We start from the raw sequence: 19,757 nt of genomic DNA on the forward strand, positions 1-19,757 counted from the left end.
CATTACCATCACTGTGGGTTAAGAGTGAAACCACTATGAAATCTTGTCCTACCCATCATGTGACCTAACCTGAGGTAAGGTGTGACTTGGGGGAAGGGAAGGCATCTCAAGGCTGCATTGTGGCTGATAGCTTGTACCATAAGACACCACTTCTGTTTAATGATGTTCTTCACAGTGGACAACTAACTAACTCACCAGCTTATGGAGAAATATATAGTTCACTAGCAACCAGTGGTCACCAGGGAGTCATCCTAACCCTAACTGAGTATCTAGGCCTCTGAGACCGAAGCCTAAAATGTTAAAAGGTCAACTTTTGTACTGTGACTTTAAGGTAGAAAATTCAAGACTGGTCTCTATGAGTTTTTAGCCACAAGGGTTAAAATGAGTACCCACTATCAAGGCCAAAGAGGCAGCACGTTAGATGACACCCAGGTATTTGATTTTCTCAGGGTTTAGTAATGGCGGGTAAAGAATTGGATATGAATTGGTTTGGAGAGGCTTCAAAATGGAAGCAAGTCTTACTCACAGTGGTGCCTTTTTTTTTTTTACTTGTGTGTCTCAAAGAAATACTGTTTAATTCATGAAGAAAATACTTTTGGTAAATTTCATGTAATTCTTTGCTCATTTCTGCTCCTCTTTATGACTGAGGTATTATTTTGTCCTTAACTTTTCCTTCTCAGAGGAAATAATAATGTCTCCTGTTGTCTGCAAGTGATCCTCTGACGAAGGTCGCTGCAGCTGAAATGCCAGAAGTTTATGATTTTAAATTTAAATTAAGACCTGAACTCATCACTCATTCACTGGAGAGAAATGCCTTTTCTGAAAAACAACCCAAGTTTCCCCACCCAAAGGACATTTCTCAGCATTTACTCCTTTTCGTTACATCTCAGCTGATCTCTCTCTCGGACTGCTTCTCTCTCATACAGATATATGTAGAGTTATATCTTGAAAAATCCATATATCTGTGTTGTGTGGATAAAAGGCTCCTTTGGCACATAGTTAAAATGACTCATGAGTTTAATTTTAACCCGAAATGGGATCCGCGCTGATGCTAGCAGTCATTCTGTCACAGCAACCGCCTCCTGTTATTTAAGTGGTGGAATCTCGCTGAGAGTTTATTAATACAGGAAAACATTCAGCATGTGTTGAAAAGCTGTAATGTGTTGTTGTTGTCGTGATTGGTTTACAGACTTGTTGGCTGTGCCCAAACACCCCTACGCCGCCATGGAGAACTGGGGCCTGAGCGTCTTCGTGGAGCAGAAGATCCTGTTGGACGCAGACGTGTCGTCCTCATCCTATCAGATGGAACTCACCATGGTGGTAGTCCACGAGATTTGTCACCAGGTAGGCGACATACCTGATGGCTCAGACATTATATTACCATTCATACTGCGAAGGATTGTGAATATAGTATAGAATATATACTATAATGTCATTTAAGAAAGGTATTATTCAGACTGTAAAATTTCATATGATTGGAGATCATTGATGAAAGAATCAGTTTAACTGATTTCTTGACAAAGTGTTCATAAATACTCACTAACTAGGATTATAAGTATTGGTTACACAATATAATCTTTTGCACAAAATAATCTTTTCAGAAATGTTTAATCTGTCTGGACACATTTTTGTACAAATGGTGCAGAAACGATACATCTGTAAGCCCCATAAACCACATTTTCCTACTCTTTAGACTACATAATCTATGATGATAACTGCATAATTTCACCTGCTCATTGTCCTAAAGATGTTTCCTAAAAATGTTTGATGTCCCCACCATCTGTTCAATACCTTCTCCTTGAGAAAAAAAAGATTATTTTCATAAATGTAAACCTTTCCTATCTCACTGAAGTAAATTTAGATAAACTAGAAATGATGGATGAGAGCAGATTGTTTGGATACAGAGTATAAGAGAGAGAATATATAAATCCTTTTTCAAATGTATGTATTATTGAGTCTGACAGGAGGCACTTGCTGACGAGATTGTGATAGCTGGGATTATGTAATTCTGGTTTTAGAAGGGTAAGGTTCCCCTGACTATATTAGTCATAAAACTTTACTAAAGTTGAATAAATGCAATAAAAAATCATTTGTATACTTGCAATTGAAACATGGAGGGATTCACTCTGGCTGACAGAGCCAAGTTAAGGACATGCCCACTCGAGTTAAAGATGTTTCATACTCAATATGTGGGCTTCACACTTTTTGCCGAAGATGTAATTAATGCAACCTCATGTGAAAATGGAGCACAAGCACACAAAATGATGGGTTTGATGTATAACAAAAAAAATACCCCAAAAACCAAAAAGAAAACAGCAGGTGGTGACAATTCTGTGATAAACTGAGTTCATTCATTCCTTGAACTGTTGGCAGACACAGAACAGAATTTTCTTTCCTTTAAATTCATCCACTGTGAGCTTAGTCACATGTCTGCTATAATGTGGTATTTTGTTTACTTGTCACATACGCCATAGATTCAGGCCGACAGAAGCTGCCTATGCTGGATTGCTTGTCTTACTGAAATAAAGTGGAACCACTAGGCTCAAACTGGTGGCTCGGGGTAACCTGTTAGCACAGAATTATGTAAATCTAATGTGCAAAACAGACTCACAGCTGTTGGAATTTAAAATGAGTGCAGACTGGTCAGTAGTTGGTAGCTTACTTCTGGAAAAACAACATTAAATGTCACCACACCTGAAAGGGCACAAATAACACTGAAATACTAATAAAATAAATGATCTGAGTATATCTAAGAATTGTCACCACCTGCTGTTCATTTATTATGGTATGAATGATATGTATTGTGCAAATAATTCTTAAAACTTCATTCTTCATTAGACTCGGTTTGTCTTGTTTTGTTGCTTGTGAGGATTGCACCCATATATCTCATTTAAGTACACAACACTGTAGGTGGACTGATGGTGAAGAGATGAGAAGAAAATATGATTTTTTTTTCTCTTCCCATCTGTTGAGGGAGCTTGTCAACCTTCTACGTTCTTACATGAAAAGCCTCAGGCAGGGAACAATAACAGATAAGACATTAAGTCAGAATGGCATGACATGACATCAGCATGAAACAAAGAGTTGGGGTGAAGGTGGGTTGCAAAGTGGCTTATAGATAATTAGACTCAGAATTATTATTATTTTTGTTTGCATTTTGTAAAATGTGTTTATTAATAAATGAAAGTGTATTTAGAAAATGAGATTTTTGTGTATTTTGGACATTTTATATCTTGTAGTCTGAAAAGAAGAACTAAAAGCTCTAAAAAATATATCAATCAATTTACTGAATAATGTTTCGTACGACTTCCTGAACATCCAGGTGCATGTTAAAAATTTCTTATGACTTTCAAAGGACTCTGCAGCCTTTGCAAAGGAAACCAGGCTGTTTGTGGGTATCAGACCTGTCGGAGTTTATGTATCTGTGCATTTCTGAAAGCTGCTCAGGATTTAGCTCAGAGGTCTTGTACATTTCTCACCACTTATGCAGGCATGGCGGCACACCAGCATGAGGGTTTAAATAATGTTCATAAGATAAAAATGTTCCTTCAGAGAAAGTGACCCACCTACAGAGACTAAATTTGTTGATATGTTATCGTGCTGAGACTAGAACACACCCCTGTGGCTCAGCCCGAACCCATGAGCTACTGCGATATCACTAGTGGTCTTTTATATTCAACTGCATCAGTCTGACATGAAAAAAGGAAATAAAATTAATAGTGAACATTGACATGAAACACAGGGTAAAAATTAAAAAATCCATTTTCCTCTAACAAATGCAAATGGTCTGGTTATGAACACACCAAATGTGACAGAAGTCAGAATGACTTCAACGGCTACACCAATGAGCTCGGTGTTTGTGTGTGCGTGTTACAAATTTCCCCGGGCAACAACAAAAGCAGAGAGGATGATCCTGTTTTTACAGTATGACATCAAATACGTGACGAGCAGACAAACACGATGAAGCAGAAGGGAATTTAAAGGTTTTAGTCAGAAAAGAGAAAGAGGGAGGGAGTGTGACCAGGCGAACAAGCTTAAACAGCAAAGACAGACGTAGTATGAGACGGAGAGAGAGAAAAAAAGTAGAGCGTAGGAGACGAAGAAACAAAGAGGCGCAGAAACAAAGTGATGGAGAGAAAGAATGGAAACGACATCCGTTAAAGAAGAATAAAGGATACGAAAAGATGAACAAAGACAGAAAGAGAACAGAGCTCTGTAAAAAATACCCAAAACATTCGGCCTTATTCACATTTACCAGTGAGCTTTACACAAACAAACATTTGCTTTTTATACACTCAGCATCCAGGATGTGTTCTTTTCAAAATCTCCAGTTTAAACTAGGAACATATTCGACATTTAATTTAATCCTGGTAACCATATAAAGCTAGATGTAAACTTAAAGAATCAGCATTAGCAGACACTCTGATAAGATTTCACCTGTAAGATAATGACAGCAAAAACTAAAAATTAAGTACAGTGCAATGTTGCAGAGTTTTGTGTGCACTGCAGAGGTGTTTCTTCAAAACAGATGAGTGAAAAAATATATGCAAGTGTTTTATGTTTTGTCTATCTATCCGTCAATAATATGCTTATGTGAGTCAGGGTGGCAGGGTGTGGGCGCTGGAGCTTATCCCAGCTGCTGAAGGGCAAAAGGTGGTGTGCACACCCGAACAGGTCACCATCACACTATGGGCAACTTTGTGTTACCAGTTTATAGCAGTGGTCATCTCGAGGCTGTTATGCATTGTAAAGATGCTCCAACATTACTGAAAGAAAACCAATAATCAAACATGGTTATTCAATCATCAGAATCAGAATACTTTATTAATACCTGAGGAAATTATGCAATTAATTTCCTCAGCTCACTCGATATATACCAGACTTTGTTACCCACATAGCAAAATTGGTATGGCCCGGATCTGGCCCACACAATGTGCTTACACGTGGCCCACACAATGACGGCCCTTTGGTGGCCCACATCAGGTTTGCCAGAGGTCATCTACACAAAGGGCCGTCATTCTTTGCGGTATGTGTGCCATGTGTAAGTTGTGTGCAGCCACGGGCCAGTTGCAGACACACTCCTGGCCCTGTGCTGGCCCAGAACAGTTTCAGCTCTGACCCCAGAAGTCAGCCTAATGTGCACCTTAATCAAGCCATGTAATAACAACATGTGCCGGAACATAATAGTGCAAAAGTAACACGATGAAACTCTGTTCAGACAGTGAATGGACTGATTCTTATATAGCGCTTTTCTACTCTCGCAGATCACTCAAAGTGTTCTATACAACATGCCACATTCACACACTTTCTCTAAACTGAGTGCTTCCTAACTACATTCATAAATTCTTGAGATGCAGACTGGAGAAGCCAGGGATCAAACCACTAACCTTCCAAGCAGTAGGTGACCTGCTATACCTTCTAAGCTACAGCCACCCAGTGGTAAACATGAGTAAACCCTCACTAGGTTTTGGATAAAGTGTACACTCAGAAACCTGTCAAACCTGCATTTGAAACGTTGGCTACCATAGAAGTATAGTATTGCAACATGGCATTTGGGTCTTCTAACTAAAATAGGAACATAAATAGTGCCATCATTGCCAGACCTGGCCCACATCTGGTTGACATACACCCTGTCATGGCACCAGTCAGTCAGAAGTGCCAGCTTGATGCCAGATCCGAGCCACACCTGTGTTCTATGAGCCTGTGCCACATACACCAAGCCATAATTGGGCCAGATGTGGCATGCCATCACATTTACAGTGCCATCTATGCCAGGCCTGGCCCATATCTGGATGACATACCACTTACCATGCCAGAAGTCAGCCAGCAGTACCGGCTTGACACCAGATCCGGGCCAAACCTGTCTGCTCTGTGGGGAGCCATTATCAACACTATGGATTGTTTTATTGGCTACTTACAACTGAAGGCCTTTTAGTAACTCTATAGCTTTACTATAGATATACACACATCTTTTGCTCTACATTGTTATTGGCCTTTCAGATCCCGGACTCTTAAACCTTCAGAGGTCTAACTCACCATAAACAAAACTGTATGTTTTGGGAAAAAGCCAAAATAGACTTTTTTGAAAAAAAAAATATATAAATCATTTTTATATCAGTTAAAGGTTTTATGTTCTTTGTTGTCTGATGGCAAACACTTGAGAGAGCAGTTTAATAAAGCTCACACTGCTATAGAGCGTCCTTGGTGCACCAGGGTTAGGGCTGTCACCACTGATGACACAAACCTCATCAAATTCAAATTCAAATTCAAATTTTATTTCTCACATACACAATCATGTACAGTACAACATGCAGTGAAATCCTTGTTGCTGTGCAATGCCCAACAATAAAACTACAGTAAAATATTTACAGAAAAATGGAATAAAGTTACATAATAGATATAAAATGAACATCGAAGTAAGGTCTAAAAGATGTACAAAATAAATTAAGAATTTAATCTAAGAAGTAAAGTCTGAACTAAGAATTAAAGTTAAATTTAAAATAACTTTGTGCAAATAAACAAATTTAAGAAATTATAAAAAGTGTGCAAATAAACAGTGTGAAAAGTAGCAGTTTACAGTGGAATAACAAGTTACTGAGGCATAGTACTGATGTACATTATTATTATTGTTATTAGAGTGCATGTGCAGTGTTGTGATGTATGAGAGAGTCCAGTCCTACAGTCCTCCACCTGGTTCAGAGACTGAATAACCTGATGGAAGAAGCTCCTCATTCTCTCTGTTTTGGCCTTAAGGGAGCAGAAGCGCTTCCCAGACCTCAACACTGAGAAGAGTCCATTGTTGGGATATGAGAGATCCTTAATAATCTTCCTGGCTTTTGTCTTGCACCGCTTAGTGTAGACAGACTGCAAGTCGGGAAGCTCAGAGTGAATGATGTGTTTGGCCGAGAACACCACTCTCTGAAGAGCTCGTCTGTCTTGTTTGGTGCTGTTCCCATACCAGGTGCAGATGTTTCCCCTCATGATGCTCTCGATGGTGCAGGAGTAAAAGTTCTTAAGCACCCTCAGCGGCAGATAGAAGTCTCTAAGTCTTCTGAGGAAGAAAAGACGTTTGCATTTGGATTACTCCAACACCCCCTTCACATTATGGATTAGGGGCAACTCATTATCAATCAAAATTTAAGGCCAATTTAAGAGGCGTCAGCTATACTTTTTTTGTGTAGCATTCCAGCAAATGAAGTCACATGAACTTAACATAGTATATCCAGTGAATGAGCTCTTCTCTACATTAAAGTAGTTCACCTTCAATAGATTCAGTTTACGAACCTGAAATGATAAAAGTATTAAAACTTAAACTTCATATTAAATTGAGAGCTTGCAGCATATCTTTGCTGTACATAGAAAATGTTTGGTGTCACTGTGGCGTCAGTTTCTGGAAAATGATTTGAGAGCTAAAAGGTCAGTGTCCTTAAATAAGCTGGTGTTTGCTTCATCAGGTGGGGACTTCCAGCCTCCAGGGTCTTGTTTATGACTGAGTGAAGAAGGGACCATGAGATTGGAGCATCTTTTATGACAGAGCATAGGGTAAAAGCGAAGTTGGTGATTTAGTCTACAATCTACTTTACTACCCTCACCTATGGTCACAAGCTCTGTGTAGTGACCAAAAGAATACAATTATAGATATAAGTTTCCTTCAAAGGGTGCTGTGCTCTCTGGGGTGAGGAGTTCGATCATTTGGAAGGGTCTCTGAGTAAAGCCACCTCTTCTCCACATTGAAAGGAGGCAGTTCAGGTGGTCAGGGCGTCTGACTAGGATACCTCACAGACGCCTCTGATTGAGGTGTTTTGGGCATGTCTTACCAGAAGGAGACCCCAGGACAGACCACGATTCACTGATGAGATTATAATTCTCAGATCATTTGGGAATGACTCTGTGTTCCCCTGGATGAGGTGGAAGAGGCGGCTGGGGTGAGGGAAGCCTGGGATTCTCAGCTTCTCCATCTGGTTTTGTGTGCAGCACCAGCTGTGGGACTTCAGTGTGTGTGTGTCTCCTAGGTCCCAGCACACTACAGAATAACAGAAGTTCATTAGTAAATGCAAAGGTGGTGTGCCAATCACCTGGCACTGCTAGAAGTAAAAAAAATAATAGTCCCATGATTCCTTGTGTTTGTAATTTCAGAACTGTTCATTACTTAAACATGCCACATGGAAATGATGAATTCAAACAAGCATGAACACCTATAGTCTAAACAACTCAGTATAAGTACACCCAAACAATGTAACACAGTTAAATGAAATAACATTGCTGTATTTACAGTGCGAGGCTGAGTATGAATTTTACTGAGGAGCAGAGAACAGCTTGTTATCTTCCATGATCACAATAAAAAATTGGAGGCTTCTAAACCTTGAAGTTCTCATTTTTGATTAAGGTCTTCTTGATGCTGTTGAGCTTTATACATCTAAGAGAGCTGAGCCGTAACTGTCTGAAGTATCATTATATGCTGTAGTCTTAAGATTTAATGTAAAGTATGTGTTTATTCGTTTTTGTGAACATGACCTGAAGTAATCCATGAATCTATATCTACCTCCAGTACACTGGATGAATAATATTTCATGGGTAATTAAATGCCTGAAATTGATGTCCTCTTTATTGGAGTGGCAGCAGAAGTATTAGAATATCTCAAAACCATAAAATTTGGATGAAGTGTGTCCAAACTGAACTGTTCATGTAATATGAGGTGATTTTGATGATGAAAATAAAAGGCTCCGCTATAAATATTGTGGTGCCTCAGCCTGATGGAGAAACGGCATGCTCCTATTTAATTTCCTTCAGGATATGGCCTCATACCGACATTTCTCTGTGCTCAGTCTTGATGAACGCTGCCTTCAGGCTGCTGCTGGTGTGAAGCAAAGAAACAGAATGAATAACAATGTTAAGCTGTAATATGTGATGTGTACAGTATATTAAGTCATAAATATTATTGGACATGTCATAAAAAATGTAGTACTGATGTTTTTTTTGTTTTGTTTTGGCATTTTTTTTTTTACTTTTTTGTCTTTTTTGTGCATCTTTCTTCATCTGGTTTGTTAGTTTAGAGGAGCAAGTGAGAAGAAAGGAAAATGATAAAGTAGTGTTTTGTCTGCAGCTTTGCACTCCATTTCATCCTGAAGCCATTTATCTCTCTCAAACACATGCAAATATACAGAGAGACTTACAAAAGAAGAGAGAAAGTTGTCTGAAGCTTTCAATAATCAGCTGGTTGAGTCAGAAAGAGTTTAATTGGAAAATAGACTTTTAGTGGAAGGTTTAGCTGTTATTGACCTGTTATGCGCAAAGAATAAACGTCTAATTCTAATCATAGTGCATAATTTGCCTTTTTAAAAGAAAAAAATTATCTTTCAAGACTGTACCGGAGTATGAGAAGTTACATATTATTACAAAGAGTAAAGTATTTCTGGAATTATGCTGGAAATAAACACTTTGTCCATTTTGTCAAAATCAAGTTGCCCACCTAAAACTAACAATAACACACCACCATTAAACTTTAGCTTGCATGTCTATGAACTCTGTCTACACAATCAGGAATTGACCACCCAAACTTGATATTATTGATATTATTAACATGATATTATTAAATCATCATGTTGCCTACCAATCGCCTGCCAATGGGTGAACCGATAGATTTCAGGAAAAGTGAATGTGTGTGATGTGTAGTGCATGACAGGAGACGCTAAATGTATGTGTACAACTTTCTTCCTGTTAAAAGGAAGTTTTTCCTTTCCACTGTTGACAAGTGTTTGCTCATAGGGGGTCATCTGATTGTTCCTCTGTATTAATGTGGGCTCTTTATCTTATCTTTATCTTTGGAGTAGGTGTAGAGAGGGTCATCTACTAATCAGAAGGTTCGATTCCTGACTGCTCTGTCCAAATGGCAAATACAGTGGAACCCCGACTTACGAATACCCCATTTAACAAAAAATTCAAGTTACGAAGGCACTTAACGGGAATATTTCTGCCCGTGCTACGGCAAAATGCCCGCGTAACGAAATCCGCTGGCTCTGATTGGCTGAGCCCAGAATGCCTACAATGCCCACAATGCCTTCCGAATCATGTGACAACCCCTTGGCTTCCGTACTTGCGCTTCGCTGTTCCACTTGAACGACGTATTGTTGTTGCCGTTAGCAATTAGCATATAGCCTATCGTTCACTCAAAAGGCGCGATGGGTGCTTCGACTTACGAAAATTTTCGACTTACGAAAAACCCTTGGGAACAAATTAATTTCGTAAGTCGGGGTTCCACTGTATCTTTAGGCAAGATACTAGCCCCTAGTTGCTCTTCAATGTTTCCATGTATGAATGTGTTTGAATGTTAAATAGAAAGCGCTTCGACATAGAAATAGTGGCTGTATGAATGGATGTGAATGGGTGAATGAGCCATGTTGTATAAACATGTCATGCTCGCTTGACTGAGTCACACCTAGTTCAGCAGAACTTTACACACCAGGCTGCTATGCTAGCTAAGTTAGCCCCAAGTGGGGGACCAAGTGTATGGCCATTGTATTTTTCTCAGCACGAACAAAGTTTTAAAGATGGTGCTATTTAAAAAGTCAGGTGATCACCAAAGTTATTGTCCATATCTTCATAACAAGTTTCATTTCAATCTATCCAGGTGCGTTCAAGGCGTTTCAATCAAAACTACTTAATCCCACACAGAGTTGTAGCAGCAGTCAGTAATCAAAGTCAGGTTGATGTATTCCCTGGAAAACATGATTGTTGGTACTGTTGTGGCTGAGCTACTTTCTAATATTGCAGGTCTTTATCTTACAGTACAAAGTGTTTTGAGATAACTGTTGTGAACTGTTCCCATATAAATAAAAATTATGTTGCATTAAATGGAGGAAAATGATGAAGGTAACTGATATGCTGACCTAGTGTTGCATTATAGTCACCACAATGACAGGGAAGGTGAAAAGCTTTGAGGAATTTTAAATTTTTTGTAACTTTCAGATATAACTCCAATCAGATGTTGGGGACAGATTGTCTAGGCTTTTATTTGCACTTTATCTGTGCAGGTTGCCACAAAATCCTTATAATTTCTTATAACTTCGCCTATAGAACGGTCTCCTTGTGAGTGCCAGCAGTACATTTTGTCATACGTCCACCGCCTGTTCTGTTCTCCTACGCAGTGTTCAGGCAAAGATTCAGCTTCTGTCACTCTGGATTTGATGTTTGATGTGTGTTTTGTTTTGGAAGTGAAGTAAAGAAATATTTGAATCATCTTTCAAACCTCTATTAAATGTGGTCTGCATCTATTTTTTAAATATGTCAAATAAGAGAAACTGTGTAAGCTTGCAATCTGAACAGGGCCTAAGTCTTTGCCCTCACAGGAGTACAAGTTTGTTTGCTGTGGGAGTGTGTGTTTGAGGATGTATTGTACCCATCTGTCAGATTAGCCTCCTCTGCTGCTGTCATGTTTTTATGTCGACCTCTATCAGCCACAATAGAAGGATTTGAGGACTTAAAGAGTGAAATGTAATAAAATATGCATCATATTTTATATTCTAGTCAAAATCTGATGAATGTGTTTAATTTCAGATTTGTGTGGGTTTTTGTTTTTGTTACATCTACACTCAGCTGAGTTTCTTGTCAAACTGCTCTGTGGCTCTGTAGCGCTGTACTGTATGGTTTCTCTGCATATTCGTGATCATTTTTTACATGGAACAGATGATGAAAATTGTGTTGGTGGTCTTGATGTCTTGTTAGATATGTGCTGTTGCTGCTGACAGGTTCAGAGTGCACATGCTGCCTGCTGCTGTTGTTCTCAGGTGAACAGATGGACCACATGTGGTTGTTTTCCCCTTTCAGCTGAGGGGATGACAGATGGAATTAAACAGAAAATAATTCCAGACACTGAGAAGAATACAGCTCATCTTTAACGGTGCGGAGGTAGTAGTCTAAACTGAGATGTCCAGAACAAAAGCATATTTAAAGTGTCAAAGGCCTCCCCAGACAACATGCCAAATTCTATGGTTACATGCTCTCTCCAAGTCTACTGTTTGGGGAAACTGCTACAAAACCCTTAAGTATCCTCCAGAGGGTTAAAAGCTGCACATATTTTGCTGTATTTTGAATTTTTTAGAAGCATATTTAAAGTGTCAAGGGCCTCCAAGGAGTCATTTTGGCAAATGGATTAAGAAAAGAAAAGAATTCATGTGATTTCTGAAATGTCCAGGACTTCTCCCAGGCTACCCTTTCAACCTCTTTAGCTTGTCCTGGGTCTTCCCTGGGGTCTCCTTCCATACCTGAAACCCAGGAGCAATCCAAGATCCAAGGGATAATAATTAGATTCTCAAAACACTGAACTGGCTCTTTTTATGTAAAGGAGCAGCACATCTTTTAGTCACTCTTAAGCGAACAAGCTTCCCATTTTATCTCTAGAGATGTACCCAATCAAATTAAAACCATGGCTTCAGAGTTCAGCTTCAGGTCCTAATTGCGTTTATCTGCATTTAATTGCAAAAGACCCCAGTTGAGGTCATCTCTCAATTAAGGCTTTGTGACCTCACCTACGTAAAGCAGGCAATCGAGAAACCTTTCTGAACTTGGGTATGCATAGAAGTTTGGTCTATAGAAGTTAGGAACAGGATCGGTGACAAAGAGCACTGGTCCAGTTGGAATGAGTCTGAATATGCACTCACCACAGTTTTACAAGGGTTGAATTGTACATAATCCTAAAGCAACCCCAGACAACATGCCAAATTCTATGATTAAATGCTCTCTCCTAGTCTACTGTTTGGGGAAACTCCTACAAAATCCTTATGTATCCTCCAGAAGGTTAAAAGCTGCACATACTTTACTGTCTTTTGATTTTTTAAAAAGCATATTTAAAGTGTCAAAGTCTTCCAACAAGTGATTTTGAAAAAAAAAAAGAAAAGAAAAAATGTGATTTCTAGAATATTTTTCCCTATATGAAGCAACTAATGCATGGTTTGCCAAGCCATAACAATGCTGTTTTAATCCATTTCCATGGATTTTCACATAACAATATTCTTAATATATTAAATCTAGATGTATTTTGAGTCCTCATTAGCACCCTGTGGGGAGTCTTCCTCTTGTCCAATCATTTGGATAATCCTGGTATTGAGCACAACATCAGACTGAAGGGTTTAAATACGCAGATTATTTGAGGCAATATTGTCTTTTTGTACATAGTCTACAATGTAAATGATCTATTGTACCAATTGCTGAGTTAATGAGTATTAATGATTTGTACAGGTTATTGTAGAACATGATCAAAGTTGTTCAGGAACCAAATGGATAACGTGCCCAGATGTTTGTGTTCAGGTGACATAAAGATTGATATATTGCTCCCCAGAGGCTACTGTTTCAGGAAAAATTGAAAGTACTAGTTGTTTCAATGCGTGTTAAATTACACATAAGCCCTCAAGAGGCCCAAGGAATTGTGACTCTTATCAGGAGGACAGGCAAAAGTTGCATGTGGTTGCATTACAGAGCTACAAATCTAATGTTCATTCAGTGTTTGCTAATAAAAGTCAGTGTCTTCTTAAAGAGAGGGGTTTCTCTGAAGTAAAGATAGAGAGAGCTTCATCAGTCTGCAAAAGAAAAAACCTTCAAACTTTGGAATAATTTTGACAAAAAATTGTTAGAACTTTGAATATCTCATCATCTATAGTACACGATATCATCAAAGTATTCCAAGATTTTGGAGAAATCTCTGTGCGCAAGGGACAAAGTTGAAAATCGATATTTTCAAAGTCAGGCATTATTCTTTCATAGAAATGATTACAACCTCAGAAATCACTGTGTGAGAACACAACTGACTGCCGTCAACAAATGCAGATTAAAGCTTGATCTTGCAAAAAAGAAGCCATATGTGAACATCATTCAGAAATAACGTCTTCCCTGGGATGCAAAGTGAAAACTGTTCTGAGGTTAGCTAAATTTAAATTTTCAATTCTTTTTGGAAAACATGGACATCAGGGCCAGACTAAAGAGGAGAGGGACCACCATTTCACCAGGGTAGCAAAGACTCATTATGGCTGGGTATATGGTTAGCATTATGTTGACAAAAATGTCAGTGACATCTTTTATGTCCGAAAATGTGATTGTTTAGCTTGTGGCTACTATATGTAATGGCCTTTAATAAGGCCTGGAATGTTTTAAACCAGCATATTTATGCCTTTAAAAATTTAAAAGTTGTCACAGATGAGTTTCCAATTGATTACATGTTCTCAATGGGCCCTCATCTGTTACCCTTCAAATCAAACACTTAATCAGTCTCCAGTATGTGGCTTTTAGATTTGGTGCAAATGCTATCGAATACATTTACACAACAACAAAGAGCCAGGAGATGCTATTCAGACAGATGGATCACTACTTGCGGTTACACAAAAAGAGCAATTAGTGCTGAAATAATCAGTAATGAATGAGTGGTTACAGTGTTTGGATCAGAGTTAAACAGAAATGAGTCATGAAGAAAGCGCAGAGTGTGAATGATTAACGGATATTATGAATCAATCATTAACTCATGACTCACTAGTATGCTAGCTCTAAGATGTTCGCTTGAAGTAGGCAGTATTAGGAGTTATAAGGGACGTCCTCATGAATGATGCATTGACTTTATTTTCTGTTGAATTGTAATTTGCAGGTGTCTACGCAATAGGAATGGCAGTAAACTGCACGCAGCAGATTGTAACCACCAAATGGTTAAAGTGATTCTCTCAAACAGCCAAACATATGCACATATGCAGGACTGTGTTTGCCAGAGGATGCTCTCAGTTTATTCCTATCAGCTGTCTGTTAATTAAAACAGACAAAGAGAAACACTGGGATGAGATTCAGGAAAACAGATTTACTGTCTCACTCACTCACTTGCTCCCTCTCTCACATAATTCAACCATATGCAGGAGGAAATAACGCAATGTGTATTCTGGCGAGGTGACAGCAGAGTCAGATAACACACTCTAAGTGCACGTGTTAACTTCTTAACATCCACCAAGTTACTGGCAACTAGTCTAAAACTGGAATTACAGGTAAGGATCAGTTCTGTCATCCACCGCCCTTTTTTTTTAACCGCATTGTCTGTATGGAAAAAATAAATTACAACAGAAAAACAGTAAACCTGTCACACTTCATTTGAAGTCCAGCATCTTGTAGTTTCTGAAAACGTGCATATTTTACATAAACCCAACCATAATGCTTCTGCCGGTAAACTAGTGGTACTAGATTCACTTTACAGATGAGGACAAAATAACCAAAATTATTTTAAAGTTTTATCAAAACTTCTCCAAGTACTGCAGACCAACAAAGACTCAACTTCTGTAGAAGAGGCACCTTAACCTGAGACCCGAACTCTTCCACGGCATGCATTTTTCATTTCTCTTTGATATTTGGGCTGACTGGGACCCGGTGAATGTAAAAACAAAGAATTACCAGATTTTTTTTTTTTACCTGATTTTTGTTTCTAAGAAAAATAAGAGCCACATATGAAGATATTCATTTGAAATTTCAATAGAACAGTAGCAGTATAACGTCCTCGTAAGTGGATATCAGGCCCCTCCCCTGTAGAGCACAATTGAGTATTTTGGTCTAAATAACCCAAAATGTGATGTCCACATATGTGGACGCCAGGTCCTAGGAGGTTAAAGCCAGCCTGAAGTATGCTAGGGAAAACCTGGAGAAAGATTATGAATACTGGAAGTGCGTCCCTTGGTCAGAAACTAGAGCTCTTTGGCCAAAGAGATGCTGCTTATGTTTGGAGAAAGAAGGAGGGGCGTACAACCCAAAGAACACCATCCCCACAGTGAAACATGGTGGTGGGAGTATTAGGATGTGGGGATGCTTCAGTGTGTCTGGAAGGTGGAAAGAATCACAAAGAAAGAAGGATATGTTAAGATTTTGAAAGAAATCTGAAGCAGTCAGCTGCAAAACTGGATCTGGGTCAAAGTGATGACCCAGATCCAGTTTTGCAGCTGACTGCTTCAGATTTCTGATTTCTTTCATGTGACAACAACCCGAAACATACGTCCCTCCTGATAAGGAACAATCTCCAGAAGACCACAGTTAAAGTTACTGATTGTCCTGCACAAAGCTCTGACATGAATCCCATTGAAAATCTGTGATGTGAACTGAAGACCAAGGTGTGCCAGAATACCACCAAATTGCAAGAGAAGAATGGGCTAGGATTATTTGGCAGATGTGTAAGACTTGTTGAAAATTACAACAAATGACTGTAAGTTGTTATCCTGCAACAAGGACACACAATTGACCCCTAGCTTTAGGAGAGCTAGTAATTTTAACAGTTATCATTTTTGTTTTTTGTGAGATAATTTTGTTTTTGTGTAAGCATCCAAAATAAAACTAGGATGTTTGGAAAAGCTGTGCTAAAAATTTCTTGTTCTGTTTAACACAACTTGGGAAATATTTTTAACAGATGAAATTTTCATAGAAGCGGTTAAATAATTCTCTCCTCACCTGTTCATATTTCTTAACTTTAACCATGTGGTTTCCACCTGAGAAGTCGATGACTGACAGCCCAGCTCGAGGTCTGTTCCTTCATTCGGTTCATGTTGATGTCTAGAAGGAGGACAGAACCATCAATCATCTGCTTTACAGCCTACAGGAAACAATTTATGTCTTAAACTTTCAATGTCAACCTTTTTCTTCCCAGCTGTCATGTCATTAATCCTCATAACTGCTACAAGCTGCAGCTCCTTCTGCCGGCTGGAGCAGTAAAGTAAGATTCACAGGAGAGCTCATATCTAAAGAGTCAGGTTACCCAAAATATGAAAAAATGAATAGTTCTGTGATAGGTGCCTCTTCACTGGACAGCTTTATCCTTTTTTGTATCTCTGGCTATCCTGCTGTTTCTTGTGCATTTCTATTTTATGGTTCACAAGTTATTATAAAAAGAAAAAAAATCATTAGGTTCTCATTTACCAGAAAAACAGTTTTGACTTGACTGCATTTTATGATTGAGAGGAGAAATCAGTCTCTCACTTTTTATGCTCAGAGAGCACATGTCATCCATACTGGCTTCCTGGCACTGGTTTCCAGTTAGTTTTAGAATTGATTTTGAGGTTTTAATGTTTGTTTTTTAAGTTTTTGCATGGGTTGATACCTCATTACTCCGTGATCATTTTACTTTGCTTTGAGATGCCTGAGGTCTGTTGAGTACATGCTCCAGATGTCCAGATGAGATAGAGATCAGGTCATAGCCCAAGTTGTTGCCATAGCTGAGCCTTAAACATGGAACAAACTGCTTTCACATCAGGACCTCTCTAGCAATCAGCATTTTTGAAAACCCTTTTGAAAACCCATTTTTACTCTTTGCCATTTTAAATCAGCTTGAGTTTAGAATGTTTTTTATTTAGGATTATTTAGGATTGGATTTGTTTAGGAATGGTTTGGGACTGTTTTGAGCTAGTTTCAGATCGGTTTCAGGGGGTGTTCTTTGGACTAGTTCTTGGTTTCCGCTGTACTCTTGTGGCTTTAGCTCTGTGGATGTCTCCTCGTGGATTACACCCTGACTCCAGGAGAAACAAGAAAGAAATCGTTGGGAATCATATGTTGAATTGCAGAATTCTTGTTCTTGTTGTGGGTGAAGATCATTCTTGATTCTGTCTGAATAATCAGCTCATTGTTGTGCCACACAACAATTCTAAGAAGATGCACCTCTGTAAGGCTGGGTGTTGGATGAAAATATTTGATAAGATCATTTTTTTAACAATTAATTGCTTCAAGATTGATTTTATAGCTTATAGCTTTTCTATAGCTTTTGTAATATTAAAAGCCGGTGGTTGTTCTGCTTTGCTTTAATACCATAAATAAACACTCTGCATTACACATTATGAGAGCTCTAGTGCTCTAATGGGTTTTTAATCTGTGACTAGACTAACAGTGTAATTTCACACCAACACAAATTAACCATGCTAGAAAAAAATGTTTGCTTTGAACAAAAGGATCAGGTTATAGGTGTGAGAGTGCACTTTTTTTTCACTGGTAAAAAGCAACAAGTAGAACAATAAGTATGACACATGGCTTTATATAAATCTTAATGACTTTGAGACGGCCTTCGACGGTTTTCGGAGGAACACCCTCTGTGGTCCTATAAAACATTATGGCATCTCTGGGAAGACCATAGACATCATAAAGACCTCTTATAACAAGATTGCTGCGTCTTTCTGTACGAAGGCCACTTATCAGCAAGCCTCAGAGTCCAAACTGGGTGAAACAAGGTGATGTGATTGCACCTTTTTCTTCCTATTGGTTATTGAATGCATTGTGGTGGAAATAGTAAAAAAAAAAAAAGGTGCAATGGTGCAAAGGTGGACCTTCTGGCAGCAGCTGTAGATGATTTTGACTGTGCAGACGACCTTTCACTTCACTCAAACAGTAATGAATACTAACAGGTCCTGCCAACATCCAAGGTATGTATGAAGTTGTAAACTGCACCAAAAATAGTCCAATAATACTGAAATGAGTCGGTCCAGGACATGGAGAATAACCAAGATGACAAATTATGGCGATAAGTGGTCAGACAAAATAAAGGATCGGGCAATGTTGGAACAACCTAAGGAGGAATTTGAGAGGAAGATATTAAAGAAGAAATTTGGAAAAAAAAAAAATCCAGCACTTTCCTCAAGGAAAATGAAAGAAAATCAGACCACCGACCACCTAGTGCAGGGATGTGGAAGGAAAGGTGCAAAAATAGGGTCAGTCCTACAGCACCCTCAAAACAATTGCAAAAGACAGAAGTGGGATAGGAGTGAAATAATCAATGACCTCTGCTGCTCTCAGGTCCAAAGGGCACGTCAAGTTACACTGCAGTGTTTTTCACAAGCTGCTTTCTCAGTCAGGTCCCTGGAGTCACTGTGGTTCTTAGGTACAAATATGAATTCTGATTATTAACATAAAGAGAACACAAAACAACAAATGAGTTGATTTGTTTAAACATCTGTGCTCGATTTGACTCTGTGATCTCTCAGACCTGGTCCTCATGGAGACAGGAGAGCACATGCATGCACTGTGTGTGTGTGCGTGTGTACGTGTGTGTGTGTGTGTGTGTGTGTGCTGAAGCTGTCAGGCTGTATATTTTTCCCTGCAGTGTTTTGGTTCAAAGTGGATAATTTATTACTGCAGTCCATGTTTGCATACAGTTCATTACAATAGAAGGAGCCATAAATCATCTCATTGTTTGCTCCCGCTCTACCTGTCTGTCGGTTTCCCTTTATTCTTGCTGGTCTTCTTCCTTTCTTTCCTTTCCTTCTGAGTTTTTCATTTATATTTGCCTCACACTAACGCTCAGCTGTCCTCGTCTATCAGTTCAGTCTGGAGTCGCAGAATGATTTCCTCCATCTGCAGTTGTTTCCAGTCTTTTTTGACCTTTGTCCACTGACCTCTTGACCATCAGTTGTGATGCTGCTGATGTGGGAAGTCTGTGGAAAGTTTTAAAGTCCAGAAAATCGAATATTCTTGAGTTCCAAAAAGTCAAGCTAAGCCCCAGTTATGGCAGCTGTGACACCAGCCAGTGGCTCAGCTCGTACCCTTTGGGTTCCACATCTCATACAGGCTGTAATACTTAAATGTCTTTCTGCTTTCTCTGCAAAGTAACTGCAACATTAACTTAATTGTAAAGCACAGCCTGTTTAATAAATAAATTCCATGATAAACAATCTTAAAGCATTAATAAGCATGTGTACAGCCTGGTATTCATTCAGATCTGTATAGCATGTTCAACTGACAGGAATGATTGAATCACTGAGTGTTAAGTGGAGTAG

The 19,757-nt window shown here is 38.9% G+C and overlaps 1 protein-coding gene across 1 annotated transcript in view; it reads left to right on the forward strand.

The window, feature by feature from the left end:
• LOC100692659 (thyrotropin-releasing hormone-degrading ectoenzyme) overlaps positions 1-19,757 on the forward strand; it is a 257,284-nt gene that overhangs the window by 153,607 nt on the left and 83,920 nt on the right. The window contains exon 5 of the mRNA XM_019347171.2: positions 1,190-1,344. Within this exon, the coding sequence (XP_019202716.1) occupies positions 1,190-1,344 (155 nt within the window). The remainder of the gene's footprint in view (positions 1-1,189; positions 1,345-19,757) is intronic.

This window comes from Oreochromis niloticus, linkage group LG17 (genome assembly GCF_001858045.2).
Source record: "Oreochromis niloticus isolate F11D_XX linkage group LG17, O_niloticus_UMD_NMBU, whole genome shotgun sequence".
Classification (NCBI taxonomy): domain Eukaryota; kingdom Metazoa; phylum Chordata; class Actinopteri; order Cichliformes; family Cichlidae; genus Oreochromis; species Oreochromis niloticus.